The sequence below is a fragment of the Zosterops lateralis genome (assembly GCF_965231275.1).
Source record: "Zosterops lateralis genome assembly, chromosome: 2".
Taxonomy (NCBI): Eukaryota; Metazoa; Chordata; class Aves; order Passeriformes; family Zosteropidae; genus Zosterops; species Zosterops lateralis.
Window position 1 is genome coordinate 86905648 of NC_139763.1, and position 22093 is coordinate 86927740.

A 22093-nucleotide genomic window follows, 5' to 3' on the forward strand; every position below is an offset into this window, starting at 1 on the left:
GACATTCAATGGGACATTTTGAACCAGGAAACCCTTATGTATGTCGTAGGTGAAAGAGGCAGGAAGGCAGAGGTGTGAGGAAGCACCCCTGTACTTACAGCACCATAGTTCTTCCTGCAGTTATGTCCACGCCAGTATCTCTGAATCATCAGGACTGAATTTCTCACTTTCAGGAAATTGGACCTGCAAAAGCATTTCAATCATTTGCCTCTGTGGTTTAGCCACAAGTTATCATCATCTCCTGGGCCTCATTTCTTGGAGATTTGAACCTGAGTGTCCAGGTGGAATAAACACTGCATTTTTGGCTTGAAAAGGTCTCCTCCCCCAGCTCTCCTAGCTTTCATAAAAACATCTGTACTAGACACTCTCTGAGAGGTCTCTGCAGAGAGATTATGCCACATCATGGCAATGAGAAGAACTGGATATGCTAGGAATGGTTCCCTCCTTCCCCCAGCCCTGCATCCTCTTCTCACACTTAAAATCTCCTCTCTGTGTGTCCTACCCATTTAGTTTTAGCACCTGAAGATGGATTGAATACCACCTAAATGATCAAGAGCAAACCTCACCAACACCATGCTGCTATCCCTATCTGCTCCTCCAGTCCTTCTCAGCCTGATCTGATTCCACCTGCAGACAACACGAAGAGAATTGTGTCGGGAGGCCTTGGGAGGGTCTTGCTACGATCAGTGTGTGAAAGATTGATAAGTCATTTAGCATGTGCTCTTTCTGCAAAGCACAACGTGAGTCACAGACATGTCTTGGACAATCAAAGAGCATAAAACCCCAAGAACTGTCCCTACTCCATAGGTGAAGCTTATCCTTGGCTGTGGCTGCCCCTTTTCATCCACAACGGTGCCATGAGCTACCTGTTCTCTTCCCATGTCTGGAAACTGGGTTGCAAAGGGAAGAGTTCTGAACCCCTTGGGCCTTGGGGAGAGCAACTGTAATAGCAACAGGTGACCCAGCACTCCCTCAGCTGGCTCAGAGTCCACAGCTGCACTATCACAGCAGATACGTCTCCTGTAGATGGCACTGAACAGGGACAGAAGGTCCTATTCTGTCCAGGTTTGAGGCAGATAACACAGGTATCCTCTTGTTTCCTCTACTGTTTTCCTCCAGTACTTGCTGCACCTGAGTGTCAACACATCGGGGGGTCCCCTCTGGTCATCTGGGCACCAAAGGAGTGACACAGCCTCCAGGAGCCACTTCCTGGATGAAGCATCCCACATAGCCCACCTCCCATTCGGCCATGGGGTTCACACCTACCTGTCTTTGTACCCACGGACCACCTTCTGGATGAGGATGACTTTGTCTGTGATGGCCTTGTCTCTCTCAATCTCCAGCAGCATGTCATGGTGGTCCTGTGGGAGGAAGCAACACAGCACCAATGTCTCAAGCTCTCCCTCTGTCTGATATGTGGCCAGAGTGGGTGGTACAAGACACTTCTCCAGGACAGTTCTTCAAAATAAAGTCTTGGACCATTTTACATCCCAAGTGTTACCCCACCTGCTCACTGGAGAAGTCCTAACATAAACCCTAGTGATCTACAGTCTTCATTTCCAAATGAACCAGATCATCCAGAAGCTGCAAATGTTTTCAGTTTGAAAACAGCCAAATTACGTTGTCCTTCCCTGCAGAGCTCCTTCCTAATGCTCTCAGCCATGGGAGCAGCTCCTAGGAGCACTGGAGAGGTTTGTAAACAAACTCCAGGCTGCTTGGGTCCCATCACTTCTTCCAGCCAAGACTGCAATGCCTCCCTAACTTAAGGAAAAAAAAAGCTCCTCAAAACACTGAATTTCCTTTGCTCTGAGGCTTTCAGATACACCAATCTAAGCTTTATTCTGACTCCTCCTGTGTTGTGTGTGATTCAGCCTTCTCTCCCAGTCATGGCAGGCTGAGCCATGCAGCACTGGGTGCAGCAGAGGCAGTTCCACACGTTTCCTGCTTTGCCTGACCTCCCGTGGCCCCTCAGGCCTCCTGATTTCTCTGTTTCCTGTCCTGACAGCTGTGAAATCTTGATAACAGGCTCTGGAAAGAGCAACTAGAGGGAACAAGTTCTGGGGAAGAGATGGGGGTGTTTGTGCTGGCAGTGGGATTTGGGGATGAATTCAGGTGTAAGCAGTCAGGGTTATCATTGCAATTTTTGCTCAAGAGAAGCCTCACCTTCCCAGAACAGCACAGGAATGGGTTTGTAAGGAAAGATGAATGTACAGGGCTGCAGGGGACCAGCAGTGTTGGACTGCTCCATGTCAGCTGGACTGATGCAGGAAAGGAGGCTGTAGGCACATCCTGGATTGCACAAAGATGTGCAGAAAGCAAAATGAGCCTGTTGTGCTCATGTCCCTCTCTCTGCAGGGCTCTGCATGGGCATCCCTCCTGTTGTGCCTTTTGGGTGAAGGCAGGAGAGGAAGCTGAACCACTCAGCCCAGGAGGGAAAAGGCTGTGCATTGGATGTGATTACTTTTGTGTCGATATGGATTTGTGAATCCATCAGTGCTGGCACTGTGTCAGGACTTCCTCCTGGCTGCTGCTCCTAAACTGGCCCTAAATGTTCTGCCTTAAGTCAGGTTCTTAGGACTGACATGCCAGCCCAGAGACCATGGAAAAGGGTCATGTCTTGTGATGGAAAGGAAATGGTAGGATGCACCCCCAGAGGTGAGAATCCAGGATGGCAGGGGGAACATGGAGAATCACCCACCTTTAGAAATATCTTTGTCTTGCCAATCTGCCAGTCATCATCCTTCCCCAGCACTGCTTCAGCAATGCGCTGGCATGTCCCACGCAGGTCACCCTGACAGAAAAGGAGTTAGGATTTACCAGGACCAGACTCACCCATCACTCCTCCCAAGCCCAGTTTAAACCTTTTCTGGTCCCAAATCCTGCAGTTTTCTGTTAATGAGGTTCTTATGACTTTACTGTCACTTTGTTTAAGATGAGTGAGACAGACAGGCTGAATATGGCTACCTGTCCCTGCCAGCCCTGTCACCATTTTTCCTTCACTTGGAAAGTCCAGAGCACCACTGTGACACCTGGGGATCAAATGTTGTGCTATTATTTTTGGAGAGGAGGTGCACCCCACAAATATCTCTGGAGATTGCCCAGCAGAAAGCACTCATTACCTGTGAAAGAGGGTTCTCACCTGCTTGTAGGCAGGCTTCACCCCAGGCATGAGCACCCGGTACCGGTCCACGAACTCCACGAAGGTGTAGCGGATGGGGTACCCGGCCCGGCGGATGCGGATGGTCTCCATCATCCCCGAGTACCTCAGCTGACGGACACACAGCTCCCGGTCAAACAGCTGGGGAGGTTACAGGACAAGGGGGTTTGATCACAAATCTTTCTGGGCTAGTTCGTTGTACTTATGGGCAACAATGTGCTCCTCCACATGGGCCTGATAGGGCACAGACTGCTGGAGACAGTTTTGATTTTCTTTGCATGGTTTTGTGATCTAATTCATCCCACGCCTTTCTCTTGGACTAAACAGAACAATGCTTAGAGGCAGTAACATGGGATGATGTATAGACCCAGAGAACCCCAGCCAGCATCCCAATACAAACAAATTTTTTCCCTCCTAAAGCACATTTCAGAAGGAAGTAAAAGTTTTAGAATAACAAAAAGTAACAAACAGTCAGAACTTTCCATCGGTCTTTCACTTCCGCTATCCCATTTCCTATCACTATCAGTATGTTTTCCTTCAAAGGCAGGGACAGAAAATGATCTGTCAGACAACATGCTCTTTTGCTGTCACCCTGCACAGCTCTGTGTGCCTTTATCTGGGATTTCTTTTCCTTTGTATTATTAAACCAAGGCCAAAATTAAACTTAGTAAGAAATCACATTCCATATCACACTGCAGTCTCTGATTCAGTGTTGACTCACCCACGCATTTCTTTAATGGGGAGATTAATTTCTCTTTGTCTAATTCTTTTAAATTTGAAACTGTTTTCCTGTCCCACCAAAAATTTTGTAGACAAATAGGTTGAACAGAGACTTCTGGCTTAGCACTTGCAAGACCTGATGAAATACAGACTTCCTATGCAGGACACAAAATACCAGACTGAATTCCAGACTTTCCAGGTGTAAAAACAGCTCAGAGTCAGGGCATTTAGAATAATTTGCTAATGTCAGTTCAGGATGTACACCTATTTCTCAACATCACCTATGTTCAAAAAGAAGATCTTGTTCTAATCTCTGCTCAGAGGATAATCACAGATCAGACATACTGTTAAATATTTACCCAGTATATTCCATTAACAGGCTAATAGGTGCCGTTTTACTCTCACCAAAACCAGGATGAGAGAACAGTAAAATGATCTGAGATACCCACCAAACCTTTTGCTCTGCATCATATTAGGTTCACTGAACATCAGAAATAAGTTTTAAACAAACACTACTTGTACGTAACAAGTAGTTATGTACATAAAAGCTGAGTGCTTTTTTGCACTCAGCTGAGCTTTGCTAACAGACACTGACTTTAGATAAACCTCCAGGCCTGGCTAGATTATTTATTAAATAAAGCTCTTCCTTTCCAAGCAGTGTCACTATTAAGTGTGGTGAGCAGGAAACAGTGATTGCTCACAACATTAGTGATCCTGCAAGGTGTGGGGAGTGGGATCAGGGTGTGCAGCACCCACCTTATCACCTGCCTTCTGCTGCAAAACTCAGAGTCCCTTCCACGAGCAGTTTGTGGTCGGGGGATTGAGAACCCCCTCCTTCCTTTTCATTTGCTCCTAAAAGTTTGTCCCCATAGTGTTCACTGCTTCTGAAGCAAATCACTGTGATTTGGAGCAAGGTAACTCCTCTCACATTTCTTCTGTGCTATTTTGCCTCTTTTTCTCCTCTGCTTTTAGAACCATGCTTTTGTAATTGATGAAGAAAATAAAAAGACAGTGGAAAGGATCAAACAGGATTTAAAATGAGAAAGATCCATTGAGAGTAAAGATTTTCAGGTAAACACCCACGGGAAGATGATTTTTAGAAAGTATTGAACTCTGTCACAGAACTAAACCCATGGCTCAGCTGAAGTCTCTGGCAGGAAGGAGCCTACCCCCTATGGAAACAGAGAGGCATTTCCTATAGGATAAAGGGCTGCAGGGTGAATTCCTTGAGATTTTCCTTGGGAAGAAAGGCAGGGTCAGGAGCTTCCCCCTGCAAAAGGTTTTGGGATGCTGTTGGACTGCAAAGCAAGTGCCTGATTTTGCCAACCCTTCTGTGACTCTGTTGCTTGCACAGCAGGCTGTGGGTTGGTTCTTCAAGCGTGCAGGGTTAATCCTGACTCCATTGATGCCCAAAGGAGTTTTGCCGGTATCTCCAGGGCCAGGCAGAATGACCCCACCGGCAGTCCTGTACAAAAAGCAACCAGGAGAGAAAAGCAGGGCTTACCATGGGCTTCTTGTACTCATTGGGCTTGATGCAGCGGACAAAAAAGGGCTGGCACACGCTGAGAGTCCTCATCAACAGCTCCAGGGAGCGCTTGAACTGGCTGCTGAGCGTCGGCGAGCGCTTCCTCGTCTCTGCTCCCTGCAAAACCGCAGCGCAGTGCACTCAGGAAATGAAAGGATAACACTGCCTTTCCCCTCTGGCTGCGTCCCCAGGAACCTCCTGCAACAGCAGGGGCTGGAGCAGGGAGCGAGGCCAGAGGTGGCTGAAAGTTGTGGCAAGAGAGGGGAAGGGCAGAGCCTGTGAACTTGCAATGGTTGGGCTCCAGCAGCCTACTCCACATGGTTCTGTTCAGGCAGGAAAAGTGCTGTGATTTAATTTCTCCTGTTTGAACCTCTCTGTGTGACTGGAAAACCCATCTTCCCCATGCACAGCCATGAGGAAGATCTGCCCATAAGAGCAAACAGCCTCCTCTGGGTCATCAAAATTCTCTGTATTATATCCTGGGGCAATGCACCTGCCCAGGGATGCTCTCAGGGGCAGTGTGGGCTTCCCTCTCCCCATGCATTGCAGCATGAGCATGCCAAACCCTCTGTCATGGTTTCTTGTGCCAGGTAGGACTCCTCCTGCTCCCTGGAACAAGAACCAGAGACTCACTTGGGGAAAAATAAATAATCCAGGACAACGCATTTCTGCAACAGTTTCAGAAACTCCTGCTGAGATTGCTCAGCTCATATTACCACAGATTCGAGTTGCTTTTGGAAAAGAGTATTAAATAGACTAAAAGAGGTATTTAGGGAGAATCAGGATGATTTGGAATATTTGTCTTGTTTTAGTTCCCCTGATCAATTTAACAACTCAATCTCTATTTTGGGCCAAATGTTTCTAAATGAGAATGTGTATGTTTCCCTTAATAGTCCCTCATCCCTGCTCTGGGAAAACCTTGTTAAACCACCTCCAAATGAAGTCCCTAGCTCATTTCATGTGCCAGCCACTATCACCTAAGTTCATTACACATCAGTCACAGTGGTGCTGTGTGTCTAGTGGGGTCTGGTGTTCAGGGAGCCTTTGTGGGGCAACAGGTATTGCTGGAAGGTTGGAGGAAGAGTTGGGCACCACGAGGCAACCCCCTCTCAATTAAAACAGAGTGAATGAAACAGTGTAACATGACCTGTGACATGACCTGATGGCCAGAGAATTCCCAAAGGGAGAATTCCAGCAGGATTTTAATGCACTTTTCCTCCAAACATCCTCTTATTTACAGGTGGTCAAGCCACATGTGGAGTCACAAAATCCTCATCTCAACTGGCCTTGCTGCCATGTTCTGCAGTGTTTATTTACACATTTTTGTTGCCATGGTTATTTCTACTTTTGCTAAAATCTTTACACATGCTTCATCACATAGCATTAGTAACCTTTAACATTCCCACCCCTCAAAACTGAGGAATTCCATAGAATCACGGAACAGTCTGGATCAGAAGGGAGGACAAATTCCTTCTAGTCCAACCCCTTTGCCACAAACAGGGAGTTTACACAGCTCAGGTTGGACATGATGATGAGACAAACCCAATCAAGACAAACACAAAGTCGTCATGGAATTCCAACAAGAGAAAACCCAGCTCATGCAAACACCACAAAAACCTGGCCTGCTTGTCAGGAAGAGCATGGGGGGTTACCAGTGATCTCTCCCAGCAAAATCCTCCCTGGAAGGACAAACTGCTAACAAATCTAGAGTAATTAAAGGATACAGCTGCCACCTGCAGAGCACTGTAGAGTCTGATGCTCATATTTTGTCGCAGATTTTCTGAGGAAAAGGCTGTTTCAGCAAGAATCCTGGTTTGAAAGGCTTTGATGAATGTTTTCTCATCACATTGCTAATTATGCACATGAGGTCACCTCTGTGAGATGTGGAAGGATAGCCACAGAGGTTAGAAGCAGCAACAGATGCAGGAGCAGGGCTGGCAGTCAGAAACAACTGAATATTACCTGAATTTTAGTCAGTTTGAGTTTAGCTGGGAGAGATCATTTTTAAGCCATGGTGTTAGGAAGGGAGCAAAACTTTGTACAAGGGTCTAACGAAGGAATGCACAAGTGGTTTGCTCCCAGACAGCAAGAAATGCTCTCCAGCTTGCTGGTGCCTTGCATTTCTTTCCTGCATGCATCCAGATCTGGCAAAAAGCAGTGGTGCCATCTCCATCCTTACATCTGAGAGCTTTTTGCTGGGAGGGGTGGGAAGGAAGGGACAGTGACCAGAGAGCAGCTTGTCTTCCTGTCAAAATAGTCAGAGCAGTCTGGGCTCCCCCTGTCAAGACCACATCATCTCACTGAGGACATTTCAGGGCCTGACACTTGTGCACAGACCCCTCTCAATGGTGGGCACTTCCCCTATGAGCACTTTTTGGGCTCTCAGATACACAATAAATATTCTGACAAGTGTTTTGCATCAGTTTCATCCTTCAGGAATGGGTGACACCACTCAAGTAATTGTGGTTCCATCTGCCTCACCTCAAAACCGTCTTGGAGAGAATCACACCTCTTCCCTTACTTCAACAAAACAACACCAAAAAAGGAGAGGAGCAGCCTCTCAACACAGTCTAGCAAGCCACTGAAAATACAGGATTTCCTACAGAGGAGAAGCATTTTTTAAGCTAAAACCAGACCCAGGCCCCATAACCTGATGGAGACAGGGCTGGTACATTCTGCTTTTCCCTATCCAGATACTTCTTCCTAGTTTTCAAACTCTGAGACTGTAACACCTTTGGGACTCAGACTATCTCTTCACTTGGGTCCATACAAAGCCCAGCAGAAGGGAGGATGAAACCTGTGTAACATGGGGAAGGATGAGCAGGATACACAGGTGTTGTACCCCAGACTGGGGTACTCAGCCTGTACTCACCATCAAAGGAGGAAACAACTCAAAAACAGAAGAGGAAAACAAAAAAATGAAGAGAATTAGATGATTTATAGCGAGGGAGCATGCAGAAGAGAGTTCAGAATGATGTGCAGACCAGCAGGACATCTAGACATGCTTCAATTCCACCTCTTTCTGCAATCTCAAGCCAGTCTGAACTTTGGAAGTGCAAACACATAGATGGCTGTTTGCAGTAACACCAAGACAAAAGACAAGGAGAATGGCAGCTACAAGGAGAAATGTCACTGAGCCAGAAATGGTGGTGGTTATTCCTTCTGTCCCTCTGTACCTTTCCCTCCTTGAAGGACAAGGCTGCTGGTGCACCAGAAACACCATCAGGAGATGGCAGCCTGCTTCAGTGGAAATGCAGGAAGATTAAATACTTGAGGAGAGCTAGGGAAGGAGGGTGAAGCATGTGACACCAGCAATACTTTGGGGAAAGATTCTGGACAAAGGACCATCCTCCCATCTCGTTAGGATTATAAGGTCACTAAATTGAGCCATGCCAATGTGACATGCAGGTTTTTGGCAAAATGATGCTTTTTCTTTGATATATTTTAATACGAAATGTCACTGGGGTGGCCTTCAGGTGACCACTGAAAGCTGAGGCCACCTCATTCTGCAGTGTCATATAGTGAAGAGAGTCTTTCTCCTAAAGGCTGTTCAGTCTGGAAACTACCTTCCCATGCAGAGTTGACATGGGCTAAATAACAGCGCCAAGTATCCCTATTTTGAACTACAAGCTTATTGACATGCATATACATACATACATACATATATATATATATATATATATATATATATATGAAAAATAAGATTATCTTAGCTGTTCCACCTTTACCTCAGTGTCTAACAAATATGAACAATTATTATTCATTAGAAAACATACAAAACATGAAGCTTAGTTGTAAGATCAACTATGTCAACAACAAAATTCTAGTTTCCTTGTATCACCTGTCGACATCTTCAGAGGAAAAAACTGGTCTAAACATTTCTGACAGATTTTGCATGACAGATGTTGCATTAAATCCACGTCTCCTGGATTTAATCCCACCATAGAATCACAGAATTATTAATGGTTTGGGTTGGAAGGAATCTTAAAGTTCATTTAGTTCCAACCCTGTTGCCATGGGCAGGGGCACCTTCCACTAGACCAGGTTGCTCAAAGGCCCATCCAAGCTGGCTTCAAACACTTCCAGGGATGGGGTATCCACAGCTTCTCTGGGCAATCTGTGCCAGTGCCTCAGCACCCTCACAGGAAAGAATTTCTTCCTAATACCTCAATAAAATGTTTTCTCTTTCAGTTTAAAGCCATTCTCCTTGTCCTATCTCTCAAGGCCCTTGTCAAAAATCCCTCTCCAGCTCCCTCATATCCTTACTTAAGAAATACTATTATTTTTGCTGCAGCTTTAGAGCAAGGCCCAGTGATATGTTCAAATTGAAACAGTTTTAACCATGATACAGAGGGGAAGGAGTCCACCTCTGGAACTAATGGCTTTCAGTCATTTTGAGTCAGATCCTCCTCATTGGAATTCCAAATCCAAACATCCAAGATACTGCAGAATTAAAAAGGGATGAAATTCAGCCCCATGCAAAGAGCTGAATTTCGAAAAGCAGGCTAATCCTCTGGTTATCAAGGGGTTGTGGAAATGTGAGCAGAGTCCCAAAGCTTATATAATAAAATCTTTAGCAGACAATATGCTACCTTATGGCCAGATAACTAGCAAGCAAGGTTTGGGAAGTTATCAGAACCAGTCAGCAGATGAGATGCAGCAGAAAAGACCTAAAAAATGTGCCAAAATGCTGTTTTGATGATCATGAGAAAATTTCATATTATCTTGGCTCTGAAGGCATGGATCTGAGGTCCCCCCTGAAAAAGAACTATCCCTCCACCTCCAAAAATGATAGCATTTCCAAACAACTCTGAAATGCAATCCAGGGGTTTCTCTTTGCATGTGAGCTGTTTTGCCTCAAAAAGTGCAAAACAGAGTCAGTTTGCAGTTGTTTGGAGGAATAATTTCCCACTGAAGCCAATGGTGGCACCATGGTAAACAACAGCCAAATCTCAGATGATCCATCTGAAGTTTTTTAAAATGCTTCAAGTGTCAGGAAAAAAATCCTCAAGACTTTGGCTGAGCCTGGTTCTGATTTCATCCAAACCAAATATCCATCATTATAAAGTTCTTCTGAGTCCTAGAATTGACACAGTCATACACCTATACCTATTCAACAAGTTGTAAAAGTGCTCTCCAACATATTGGTCACTTGAAATGGATCCTATACAGATAGTTCAGGAAGAGGAATAAACCAACAGGAGTAAAGCACAATCCTTTCCAAGGAGAGGTGAGTATAAAACAGAGGAACTCATGTATTCAGTTTACCTTTGGTGTGGGTGTGGGCGACTGGCCAAATGTGCTGGATGCATAGCCACAGAGAAACTACACGAAGCACAGGTAAAAAAAACAAAACAAAACACAAAACAGAGACAGAGAAGAGCAAATAGTGAAAAGAAGGAATAACTGAAATGGGAGCCTGACATTTTTAGTCTTGGAAATCCAGCTGTTATATATCTCATGAACAAAATGCATTAATTCTTATATTTTTGTCTAACCCTCTCCTGGCTTTTCTCCTTTGTCTTGATGTTTACTTCTCCGAATCTGAGGGAACTGCCAGTGTTCAGCTCTCATTTCTTGGAAACAAACTTTGTACATTTTTTAACCTCACTCTTTATCCATCCAATTTCAGCCATTCCCACTCTTCTTCCTCACACATTTCTGCTCTCAACATACAGTGGTTGGGAAGGTGCCAGGAACAAAACACAAAAATTCTTAAAAAAAAAAATAATTCCCTCTATTCCTCCCTAATTTTAATCCCAAAATTCAGGTGTTTTTTATAGAATGTAAACTTTTGCCAAGGGAAGCCCACCCACCCAGTTTCCCATTTGTTTTTCACTTTACAGGATTCCATCCCCCATTGATCCTTCTACCTGTTCCTTGAGTAAACAGTGCTGCAGACCATACCAGCTGACTCCTCAGAGGAACAGTGTACAACTCCCACTCAATCCCTAATTGCACCAGGCACCATTCAAAGCAATGTTCCTATTCAGCAAACACATGCAGATAAACCTTCTCTGTGATGACCATGAATAAATGAGGCTTTACAGCCCCATATGCTCCAGAAATACCCAGTTCACCATACAGCTTTCATTGTGTACAAAGATTAGGTATTTCAGGGACAAAACAGTCACCACAATGTTCAAATATGCAATCTCAACCAATTTTCAAATTTCTCTGATCTGTGGCTTTCTCAAGTTTCTGGACCATAAGGACCCCATTTGAAAGACTGAATGTAAAGCAGATGTGGACTTATTTGTAACTGACTCACAAAATCCTACAAACTCATCAATAAGATCCTGAGGACCAAAATTTGGAAGGCATTGAGCAAAGTGCCTCATGATTTGATTTAGCCCTCAGAAGAGCAGCCACTTATCCCTTTTTAAGAGAAGATGTTATATTTGATTGACCAAGCCTCAGTGTCTCTGGGAAGCTTCTCCAACGATTGCCTCACTGAAGCTCAGGGAAGGCATGTACAGTCCAAGACATTCCAAGGACACTTCACCACAGATCTTTGCTACATGCAGTCAATTTCTGTAACCCAGGCTAACTTACTCCTTCTTTTGGGGCACATATCCTAAGAAAGGGGCTGCAAACATTACTGAACGTTGGTGGAAAGCAATGGCAAAAGCATCTCAGCCCTGTGTTGGATCCCTGTGTTGGATCCTGCTTGTCTGAGAATTTTTGTGTGGTGATATTCAGGGAATTAGTGCTCTCCAGGTTCACAGTGACACTGTGCATGGCTAGGGGAGCTGCTACACAATGTTGTTTTGGTACACATACACAAAAAAAAAGGGTTCTGATGCTTTAAACGGGTTCAGTTCTCAGACCCTAGACAACGTCCAGGCAGACATCTCAACTTTGCTGTTATATATACTTCCAGCATCTTTTAAAGATGCCTTGGTAGGGATCCCTGTGAGAAAGCTTGTGTGATGGTGTAAACCCTTTCATTGATGCCCCAGAGTGCATCTCTGCTCTACCCAAAGAAGAAAGAAATTACTTCCAAGGTCAACTGCAAAGCTTACACCAAAAATAAAAAGCAGTGAGGAATAAGCAATAAAAAGCAAAGTAAGCAGCAGCACTGATGCTAAGGGAGTTAGTGTCTACTTCAACAGGAGTATCCACTTCTGAGGATAGCTCTGAACCCAACAGGAGTGTCATGCCAATTGGTAGCGTGATTAGTAATTGATAATGTTCTCTTATTCCTAATGAAGCCAAAAGGATAATGATCATTAATTTCAGCAGGAGAGAAACTGAATGACTAAAGGTTATGAACAAGACTTGCAAAACAGCATGTAGCATATTCAAAGAAATGTCTTGGGAATATAAATATTTATTTCCCTTGGCAAGTAAAGGAATTCAGTATTTAAAACTTGGCACTCCTGAAAGTCCCTAAGTCCCTTGGTCCATCAGTGGCATTGGCTGGCATTTGGAAATGGGACTCCTACTCCTACTGCCAAAAAATTTGTTTGCTTTGAAAAACATTATCCCCACACCCTCTGCAGTCCCATGGCTTTTGCCTTGGGAGAGACTGGGGGATTTGGCCATAGTGACTGATCTGTACAGACTTGTAAATTCTGCAAGACTGGTATTTTAAAACACTTCCTACTTTAATTTTGGGAGTAGGGCTGAGTAGAGAGATTTAGATGTTCAACTTCCTGAAGAAAATACCATACAATTGTGTTAGTAAAGGTGAAATGGCCACTAATCTCAGCATTTAAGCTGGTATTCCAGTAATAAATGCTCAAATGGGGTGGAAAGGGTTAAAATAATAACTCTGCCTTTCTCTGAAACTTCAGGGCACACGGTCTTCTCTCACACTGAGCATGGAGTAAGCACATAACCTACTGGAGGCCTGGGATGTGGAAAGAGGAGCTTTGAAGTTCAGCTTTCATAACTGGTGTTCCCTCTCTCTGCTGCTGTACCAGTAAAACACAGCTGTTCCCTCCAAGTCCTTTTGCAGTGCTTAAGGACCAGCAAGATTGTCCTTTTGTTATACTCTGGTCAAAAGGTATTTGGCTTTTACTTGGACTCACAGAAAGGTTTGGGTTTGAAGGGACCTTCAAGGTCACATAGTTCCAACTCTCCTGCCGTAGGCAGGGGCACCTTCCACTAGACCAGATTGCTTGAACACTTGAACACTTCCAGGGATGGGGCATCCACAGCTTCTCTGGGCAACCTGTGCCAGTGCCTCACCACCCTCACAGGTAAGAACTTCTTCCTAACACCCAATCTAAACCTGCCCTCTGTTAGTTTACTTCTCATCCTATTATACACACATCTGGATGGCCTAACTGGAAGGCACAGTTACTTTTCTCTCAGATCTCTACAATCAAAAACCTAATGGCTCCATTCCCTACACAATTCAGAGGGGCAATCACAGCAAAAAAATAATATTTGATGAACTAAATGCAGTGAACTGGGGACGTGAGTGTGGATGCACTCACGACACTGCATTTACACTTCCTGATGGTTGGCTCTCACTAACAGTTTTGAAACACCCCAAAGAGCATCAGAGCAATATGACTCTGCAAATCTTCCACCCCTTCCAGGAATACCCCTCCTTGTGAATAAAGAGCTTCTCCCGCCTGCATTACCATTGCCACATCTGCTTGGAAGATCTGCTTGATGAATTTGTTTTTTGAGGAATGCACCAGCTGAATGATGTCTCCATGCAGCGTGTCCCTGTTTTTCTCCAAGAAACCTAGAGAAATAATGGGACAACACATAGATGACACAGTGCAACATGGCCAGCATGTGAGCTGTAAGCAGCTTCTGGGTTTTTGGATTACTGGATGTTCTTGGTGAGGTAATGGGAGTAATGAGTGGGCAGAGAGAGAGGGACCACAACAAGGAAGACAGGTGCATCTTCACACTGGATTGAAGATGCAGTGGTGCAAAGCACTGCCATTGTGTCGCAGGCACACACAGATGAAACAGCACCAAACTCTGCAGCTCATGGGCACAGCTGGAGGGTCAAGTCATTGCAGCCAGAAAAGGAATACACTGATACTTCTGTGGACTACCACCCTACCCTGCTCCAACACAGTAGCAGCTCATCTGCCCATGAACATCCCCTCACCCCCTGCAGTGTCCTAGGAGATGCCCCATACCTTTTGTTTCGTAGTAAACAATTCCAGCAAAATGGTTAATGCCAAACTGGGTTTCGTAGTTATTCTTCGGAGGAATATAGTTGGTGTTAAGCTTGTGCTGGGAGTTCAGCTTGTGTAACATGGTGGCATCTGTACCCTGTACATGCATGGAAAGATCTGACATTTAACCAAGGCTATTCCCATTGAAATAATTTTTTAATCAATAGCACATTTCTTTCTTGTTTTGATGACAATGTGCATTTATGTTGAAAAGTGATACGCTGGAGAAGATCTGTCAAGTGCAGAAATTACAGAAGGTGATTAAATATCACTGGTATGTAGTGCTGTATTCAAAATAATGCTCCAAAAGGAGTATATTAAACATTATTTTCTCTTAAACTTTGTCAATAGATGTTTTGAACATCTTGCAGGCATATTTTCCCATCAGAAACACTTGTTTTAGCATGGCTGTGACACTGATAGAAGAAAATTTAAAAGAGCAATAAAAACTGTAAATAGGCAGGCCACTGGTGAATATGTATTTGGGGTTGAGCAGATTTCTCACAGGGTGCCAGCCTGCAAGTGCAAAGGGGATAAAATCAGGAGAGTCACTGGCAGCAAAGCTGAGCCCAAAACACACCTTGGGGAACTTGCTCTCCTCGTCAATGAGTGAGATGATGTTCATAGGCTTGATGGCAATCATGTCCAAGGCATCCTGGTTATCAGTGAACTCGATGTGCTGCCAGTTGATGTTCTCCAGGTTGTACTCCTCCTGCTCTAGTTTGAAGACATGGCGCACAAAGAACTGCTGCAGGTTTTCATTTGCAAAGTTAATGCAAAGCTGTTCAAAACTGTGGAGGGAAGGTCAAGAAAAGGCCACTTTAGATCTATCCTGGTTAATTTTTCTACATCTCTCTCCACACTAGAAGCTATACTCTCAGACCTTGTCAACCACTCAATAAGGCTGCTGCTGGCTTAGAGTTTCCTTATTGGTTCAGACATTCAGTTTATCTCCAAAAACAATATTATGTGTGTGGTATAAATCAGTTTAGGAACTCCACTGTCTGCTGCAATTGATTAGCTCTGATAATTTCTCATATAGAATAAGGCTTGGTCCAACCCAATCCAGTTCACTTCAGGAGAGGGGAAAGGACTGCAAGACCTTGAGCTTGTGAAGGAGGATTAAGACCTGGTTCTCCTTTTGCAGGCTCCATACCTGTTCACAGTGAAGTTCTCAAAGCCAAAGATGTCAAGAAGGCCAATGGATCTCCTGATACTTTTGAGTTCCTGGGAAGGAGGTCGGTAAATTGCAGCGTTGATCTTCTCCACGATCCACACAAAAAGTCGCCCATAAATTCCCTGCAACATCCCAAAGTTGGAGTTCACTGAGACAGTTCAGCAGCTTGTCCCACTAGTCTGTGTCACCACTTCACCCTTGATGGCACAGGTTCTCCTAAAGCATGGCCAACAACCAGGCAGTCCCTGAGGATGTGCTCATCAACCTTTGTGACAGACTCTTGGCATGGTTTAAAGCTTCAAGAACCATTATGTAGATCAAGGAAAGCAGACCTGAAAGCCTAGGTAAAAGACAACTGAGAGCAAACCCCCAAATTTGGATAGTGCTAAACTTTGGATTTGTGGACTTGCTGTGAAACCAAACAGTCCTTTCCTTGGTTTCCACACATTTCTGTCTACAGATCAGCAGAGCAGAGCCATGTTACGCTGCAAGAACATGCTGCTCACTTGAACAAGGTGCTCACTGAAACATTGCAGCACTGGCTGAACAGTCTGATGATCTAATGACACAGATATTGCTGCTTCAGTAATCCCAGAACTTCATGTTTTAAACTGTTATTTATTTTTATTCTATAAGCTACAGTGGTGTGACCAAGAGGTGAGTCCAATTCAAAGGCCAGTCACCACTAGAGAAGACATTGCCAGGATTTTCAGGCTAGTTAGCTATCAAACCAGATTGATATACCAACTCTCCACAGATAAAATGAGGACCCAAGTTGGCCAAAGCATGCCAATAATGCTTGTCTTGCAATTTTACATGGGGCTGCAAACAGCACAGCAGTGATGCACACCCACCCCATCAACCTTCATCACTGCAAAGCCTCAAGAAGTTCTAAGTGCTTGGATGGCTTCTGGACTGCTCTATCCTTGGCCCTGTGTCATTCAGCTGTATTTACTGTTGCTTATGTTCTCAAACCCTGAAATTCAGATGTGGGACTAGAGGTGTTGCTAGAGTTGCTCTGATTTACAGCAGCTGAGGATCTTTCCTGAGGTAATTTGAGAATGCTGGTTCCTTCTGCAGCCCCCCTTTGAGTACAGACAATCTCCAGTCCAGATTGCAAATCCCTTGCAGAGCAGGTTACCTAGACTACTCCTTCCATTTCAACTCCTTGTATATCCCAATCAGAACATGGTTTCAAGGGCATTTGCTGATCTGAGCTCACACAGGCACCAAGTGAGACCTTTTTCCTGTGCAGTGGATGCTCCAGTCTCAAAAGAGGCAGATTTATTCAGCTTATCAACAAAATGCATAAAGAAATGCCCTAAAACTTACCTTTACAAAAGCGTCCCTCACATCCAGCGCTTGTTCCATGCTGAGAGGGGTGGAGACAGTTTCACCCCTCGTGATTATAGTCCGGCTGGTGAGGCAGTTCATCACATCCTGAGGCTCAACCTGGCACAGACAACACCAAACACAGCTGCTGTACAGGGGAAGTGCCTCAAATGAAGACACAGGCGGTTTTGGAGAGAAAAATCAGCATTTTTTTATCACATTTTAATCTGGAAGGTGTTCCTCTGACTTAGTATGAGATGTTAATGAGGTGTGGGAATAGAGGATGAGAAACCAAAGCAAAGCCTGCAAAGCTGTATGCTACCAGTATGAGTTAAAACTTTGCATCACCTTGACCCCATTTTATACTTCTTCAGGGAAATGCCCACTCCCTAAGTGGACAGAGAGCTGTGGATCACACTCTGGGACCAGCAGCGCCTATGGAGATGAGATATTGTCTCTGAGGGATCCCTGTTAGCTCTTGGAAGGCCACTGAAGGATGCTCCATTCACTGCATGGATGGTTTCAGTAAGGGTCAGTTCCCCTCACTTCAGATACACAGAGTATAAATGACATCTGTCTTAAGTACCATTATGAAATTTCTTTATATTGGTGAGGGAAACACCCTACTTTAGGGCCTGAGGTGTTTTGGATGCCTTTTCTAGGACAATGTGCCACCAGAGGGTCTCTTTCTACCTGCTGGTATGAAGGGAAGCTCAGGTAATTGGATCATGGAATCATAGGATAGTTTGGGTTGGAAGGGATCTTTAAAGATCATCTAGTTCCAACCCCTCAACATGAATAGTTTCTGCTAGACCAGGTTGCTCAAAGTCCCATCACATCTGGCCTTGAACATTCCTACAAGTGGAGCAGCTACAAAATCCCTGGGCAACCTGTTCCAGTGCCTCACCACCCTCAGTGAAGAATTTCTTAATATCTAATTTAAACCTGACCTCTTTCAATTTGAAGCCATTCCCCTTGTCCTATCATTCCATGTACTTGTCAAAAGTCCCACCTCCAGCTCCCTTGCAGCCCCTCTAGGTACTGAAAGGGGCTGTAAGCTGTCCCCAGAGCCCTCTCCAGGCTGAAACACTCCAAATCTCTCAGCCTGTCTCCACAAAAGAGGTGTTCCAGCCCTCTGAGCATCTTTGTAGCCTCCCCTGGCTACTCAGCCCAGATGGAGACGTTCACCTTCATGCTGCCAATGCAGGACACTATATGGCTTATCCGGGCCTCTTCAGCCTCCTAGAGCTGGTGGTGCAAGGAGAGGCTGGCTCAGATGAAGCATTGCTGCAATACTAAAAACCTGGGATCAGATCAGAAAGGGGGGAAAAGCAGCACTTGCAGGGCCACTGACCTCTAGCAATGTTGCCGCAGTGATGAGCGATGCTGACTGAACAACCTCGCAGGCATCCAGGTTGTCATAGGTCCGAGCTGGGGAAAGAAAGGCAGAGGGAAAGCCATCAGCAAGGGACATGTCTCTGCAGAAAGTGGATGAGGGGAGGGAAAGTGTCTTTCTCCACCGCCTCTGTGTGATGTCCTGGCAAAATCTGGCCATCAGAAGGGACAGAAAAGTTCATGCATATGCTGGAGTCCTGCTGCTGGCTGCAAAGGACCTGTACTCTGCTCTGCCAGACCAGACAGTAAAGAATGTAGAAATGTTTCTAGCATCTAAGTGCTTTAGGCTTCTGTCTTCTGAAGAGGTTTTTTAAATTACTGTGTCATTTCTGAAATCAGAGCTGTTTGGTACATTTACAAAGGCATAACCAATCACACTCCATTAGTCTCTCAACCTGAGTCTACTGAACTGACTGTGGCCATATTCAACCTCACAACATTCAGAAAACGTGGATGTCACTGAGCACACTGCAGCCAGGCAGCCCTGCTGTGGGCAGGTGGAATTATTCCTTTTTCCTTGTCCTTACAATGTGACAACAAACACCTGAGTCCCTGGCATGGCACCATGGCAGGTGTTCTGGATATAGCTCTCCATCCCTAAGCTTGGCTCCCTGTCAGCATGCAGAATAAAGAACAGCAGTGCACTGGACCATGTATTTTGTCCTTTTACCTTCATACTGCAGGTTGCCCATGTGCAGGATGGCAGCCAGCAGCTTGGAGATCTCCCAGTTCTCGGTGTCGGTGAACATGAGGACCTTCATAGCGGAGCGGATATTGGCGTACTCCTTGCTATCATCTCTGCCATCACAGGTCGTGCAGTTACCCTGGGGAGGCAAACAGGGCACACACTGCATGGGCCAAAGCCAGGGAGCACTGGGGTGTAACTCTAAGCTGGGCTTCTCTCAGAACCTGCAATATTTTGTTTAAGGGGTGATGCTGAACTTGTGGATCTGGCTCTGCCCTTTGTCATGTTCTATGAGTCAGTGCTCAGCCTTGTAACCTACACTTAACCTGTTGTCCTCAGATACCCTGTGTCTGACTGCCATCACCAGAAGAGAAAAAGCTCTCTGAGATGGGGATAGGGGGCTGGAGGCTCCCACTGATCCAGTTAGAAAGCTGGGTCCCAGCCTTGCTGATAATGCACCAGCCTTAATTACATCTGCTTCTATCAGCTCCTCTGCATATCAACACTGGTATATAGGGAATGGGGGGGGAGATTGCTGGCTCGGTCAGACACTTGGAACACACACAGCTCAGCCCCATATTCTGCTGAGAATGTGCCATACAGACAAGTACTCCTCTATACCCATAACTGCCTCAAGAGCAGCAGGTCTTACCTAACACCCTGGCTACTTCCAAACATGTGGTATGGGCACCATACACCATCCCATCCAAGCTTCTGTCCTACTTCACAGAAAGTGTGGAAATAGCTTGGTCTAGACACAGGGATTAAGGATTTCCACTAAGACCATGAGCCTTTTGGTGGTGAGACAAAGAGATCCGTCAAACCCGATGGCTAAGGCTCAGGAAGGTCTTAACCAGCAAAGCAGCTCTTGGCTGCAGAAGCACCTCTCTTTTCCTTCTCCCTTGCTAAGAACCTTTCACCACATCACCCCAGCAAACTTCTCTCTCACCATGGCAAGGTAGTTGTAGTCCGTGGCTTTCCCAAGACCCAGCTTCTTCTTCTGCTCCAGGGTCATTCCTCTCAGCATGCAGTAGAACACGTGGTAATTCCTCTCATCCGGGGCCTGCAGGGGAAGAGCAAGTGTCAGTTCTGTGAGGTGAATGGCACAGCAAAGGTTGCCAGCTCCCACACCTCACAGGTGAATCATCTTACCTGCCTGCACACCCGGGACTTCTCCAGCAGGTACTGCTCAATCTTTGCTCCCTCTATGGCTCCCCTTTTGTTGAAGTGGATGTCAATATACTTCCCAAATCGGCTGGAATTGTCGTTACGGATGGTCTTCGCGTTCCCGAAAGCTGCAAGAATTATGGTGTGTTAGAGAGGATCTGATGCAGGGGAGAATGATGGACTTGATCTCATGGGGGGGAAAAAGTCAAAAGAGTGAGGCTGAGAGGGTTAAAGCAGCCCCAAAGCCTTTCCTTAAGTTTGGCTGGATCAATTTCATCTCAATGTGAGAAAACAAGATGTCTATCAGATGACTGTCCTTGGAAATACAGAGGAGGAAGCTTGGAAATGGGGTGACCTTATCCAGGAAGAAGGGCTAGGACAGCAAGATTTTGGTGGCAGCTGATGAAGTAGAAGAGAGTTGAGCAAGAGTGGCTGCAGTGGGAAAGGTAACACTGTGCAGAAAATGACAGAGATGCTGGTTAGTGATTCAGTGACTGAGAGGGAAAAAAAAGGGAAAATATGTCCAAAAGGTAAACACAGACAACTAAGCCAACCTTCAGCAGGAGATTTCTCCCTGCAAACAGACTGTGCTGAGGAAGGTACCCGTGTCCATCCCCTGTTGGATGTGGATGAATGCCCTAAACCAGCACACACTGCAATTTCTGCTCCAGGATTTCTGGCAGGTGATGGACATCAACTTGAACTACAGAGCCACTTTTTCCTGTATCTCAGCAGTGACTAAGTGCACATTCAATAGTGCCCTGTGTGCTTGTCACATTTCTGTTGGTTCCTAGAGGGTTATTTACCAAGCAGAGGAGGTAAAAAATCATAGAATGGTTTGGGTTGGAAGTGACTTTCAAGATCATCTAGTTCCAACCCCTCTGCCAAGGGCAGAGACACTTCCCACTAGGCCAGGCTGATCAAACCTCAGTCTTTAGAGAACAATCCCAATGTCATTCTTTAAGGAAAACACAATTTTTCTGAGTAAGCATAAAAGGTACATCTGGCATCATGTTGAGTCAAGAGGGTCAGATAACCTATTTAATTTAAAGATATCCAATTAAAATAGTGGGGTTGATCACAGTAACAGCTTGCCAATGAACCTATTAAGGCCACAAGCTGATTCTCATTATCTGGTTCTTTCTTGGACTCCTCTATTTATTTTTCTGCATTTTGCTGCCATTCACTGATCTTGGAAGGAAAAGGTGGGGTTTGCTATTGTATACAGCCAGCACAAGGTGCTGTGAAGAAGCTCAGATCCTATTAAACTGATGTTTAGTGGAAGCATCAAAGAATAGGATTTTTGCAACTATGGCCAAAAAATGCAAATAATTTGCTGAATGCAGCACTGATGGGGTATTGATACTCTGTGTGCAGTCCAGCACTGGAAGAGGTGGTGAGATTTTTCAAACAAGCTTTGACTGAAGATCAGATACTCAAAAAAGTATTGATCAGCACTTTTACATACTACACACAGAATTAGGTAAAATTAAGGGGTTTGTATGGGTATTTTTGTGGGAAAAAAGTACTATTTTAAGTGGAAAACCACTTTCTATTTTTTCAATTTTTAAAGTAACAAAACAGTTGAAAAAATAATTCAGGTCACCTGAAATGCTTTGCTTTCAACAATAGCTGTTAAAAATATTAAAGGAATAATTGAGAGCTCAACTCAGAGAGTATTAATCTTGTGAAAAATAAATTCAGATGGAAAGAATCTGAATGTGTTGTTCAGTAAAAGCATACTTCAAGAAAAAGTTTTGTCACTTTTTTGGAAACTCAAAGT

The 22093-nt window shown here is 44.9% G+C and overlaps 1 protein-coding gene across 2 annotated transcripts in view; it reads right to left on the reverse strand.

Moving 5' to 3' along the window:
• The window catches only part of MYO7A (myosin VIIA), a 61716-nt gene that overhangs the window by 26569 nt on the left and 13054 nt on the right, over nucleotides 1–22093 (reverse strand). Inside the window, exons 6-20 of one of the 2 annotated variants that reach the window (XM_083854376.1) lie at nucleotides 20296–20438; nucleotides 20093–20206; nucleotides 19129–19282; nucleotides 18418–18494; nucleotides 17064–17183; nucleotides 15711–15853; nucleotides 15135–15345; nucleotides 14516–14651; nucleotides 14000–14106; nucleotides 10671–10727; nucleotides 5382–5519; nucleotides 3140–3298; nucleotides 2699–2791; nucleotides 1267–1361; nucleotides 99–183 (exon numbers count right to left, since the gene is read on the reverse strand). In XM_083854376.1, coding sequence (XP_083710502.1) covers nucleotides 99–183; nucleotides 1267–1361; nucleotides 2699–2791; nucleotides 3140–3298; nucleotides 5382–5519; nucleotides 10671–10727; nucleotides 14000–14106; nucleotides 14516–14651; nucleotides 15135–15345; nucleotides 15711–15853; nucleotides 17064–17183; nucleotides 18418–18494; nucleotides 19129–19282; nucleotides 20093–20206; nucleotides 20296–20438 — 1832 coding nt within the window. The remainder of the gene's footprint in view (nucleotides 1–98; nucleotides 184–1266; nucleotides 1362–2698; nucleotides 2792–3139; nucleotides 3299–5381; nucleotides 5520–10670; nucleotides 10728–13999; nucleotides 14107–14515; nucleotides 14652–15134; nucleotides 15346–15710; nucleotides 15854–17063; nucleotides 17184–18417; nucleotides 18495–19128; nucleotides 19283–20092; nucleotides 20207–20295; nucleotides 20439–22093) is intronic. The other variant, XM_083854377.1, reaches the window with a different exon arrangement.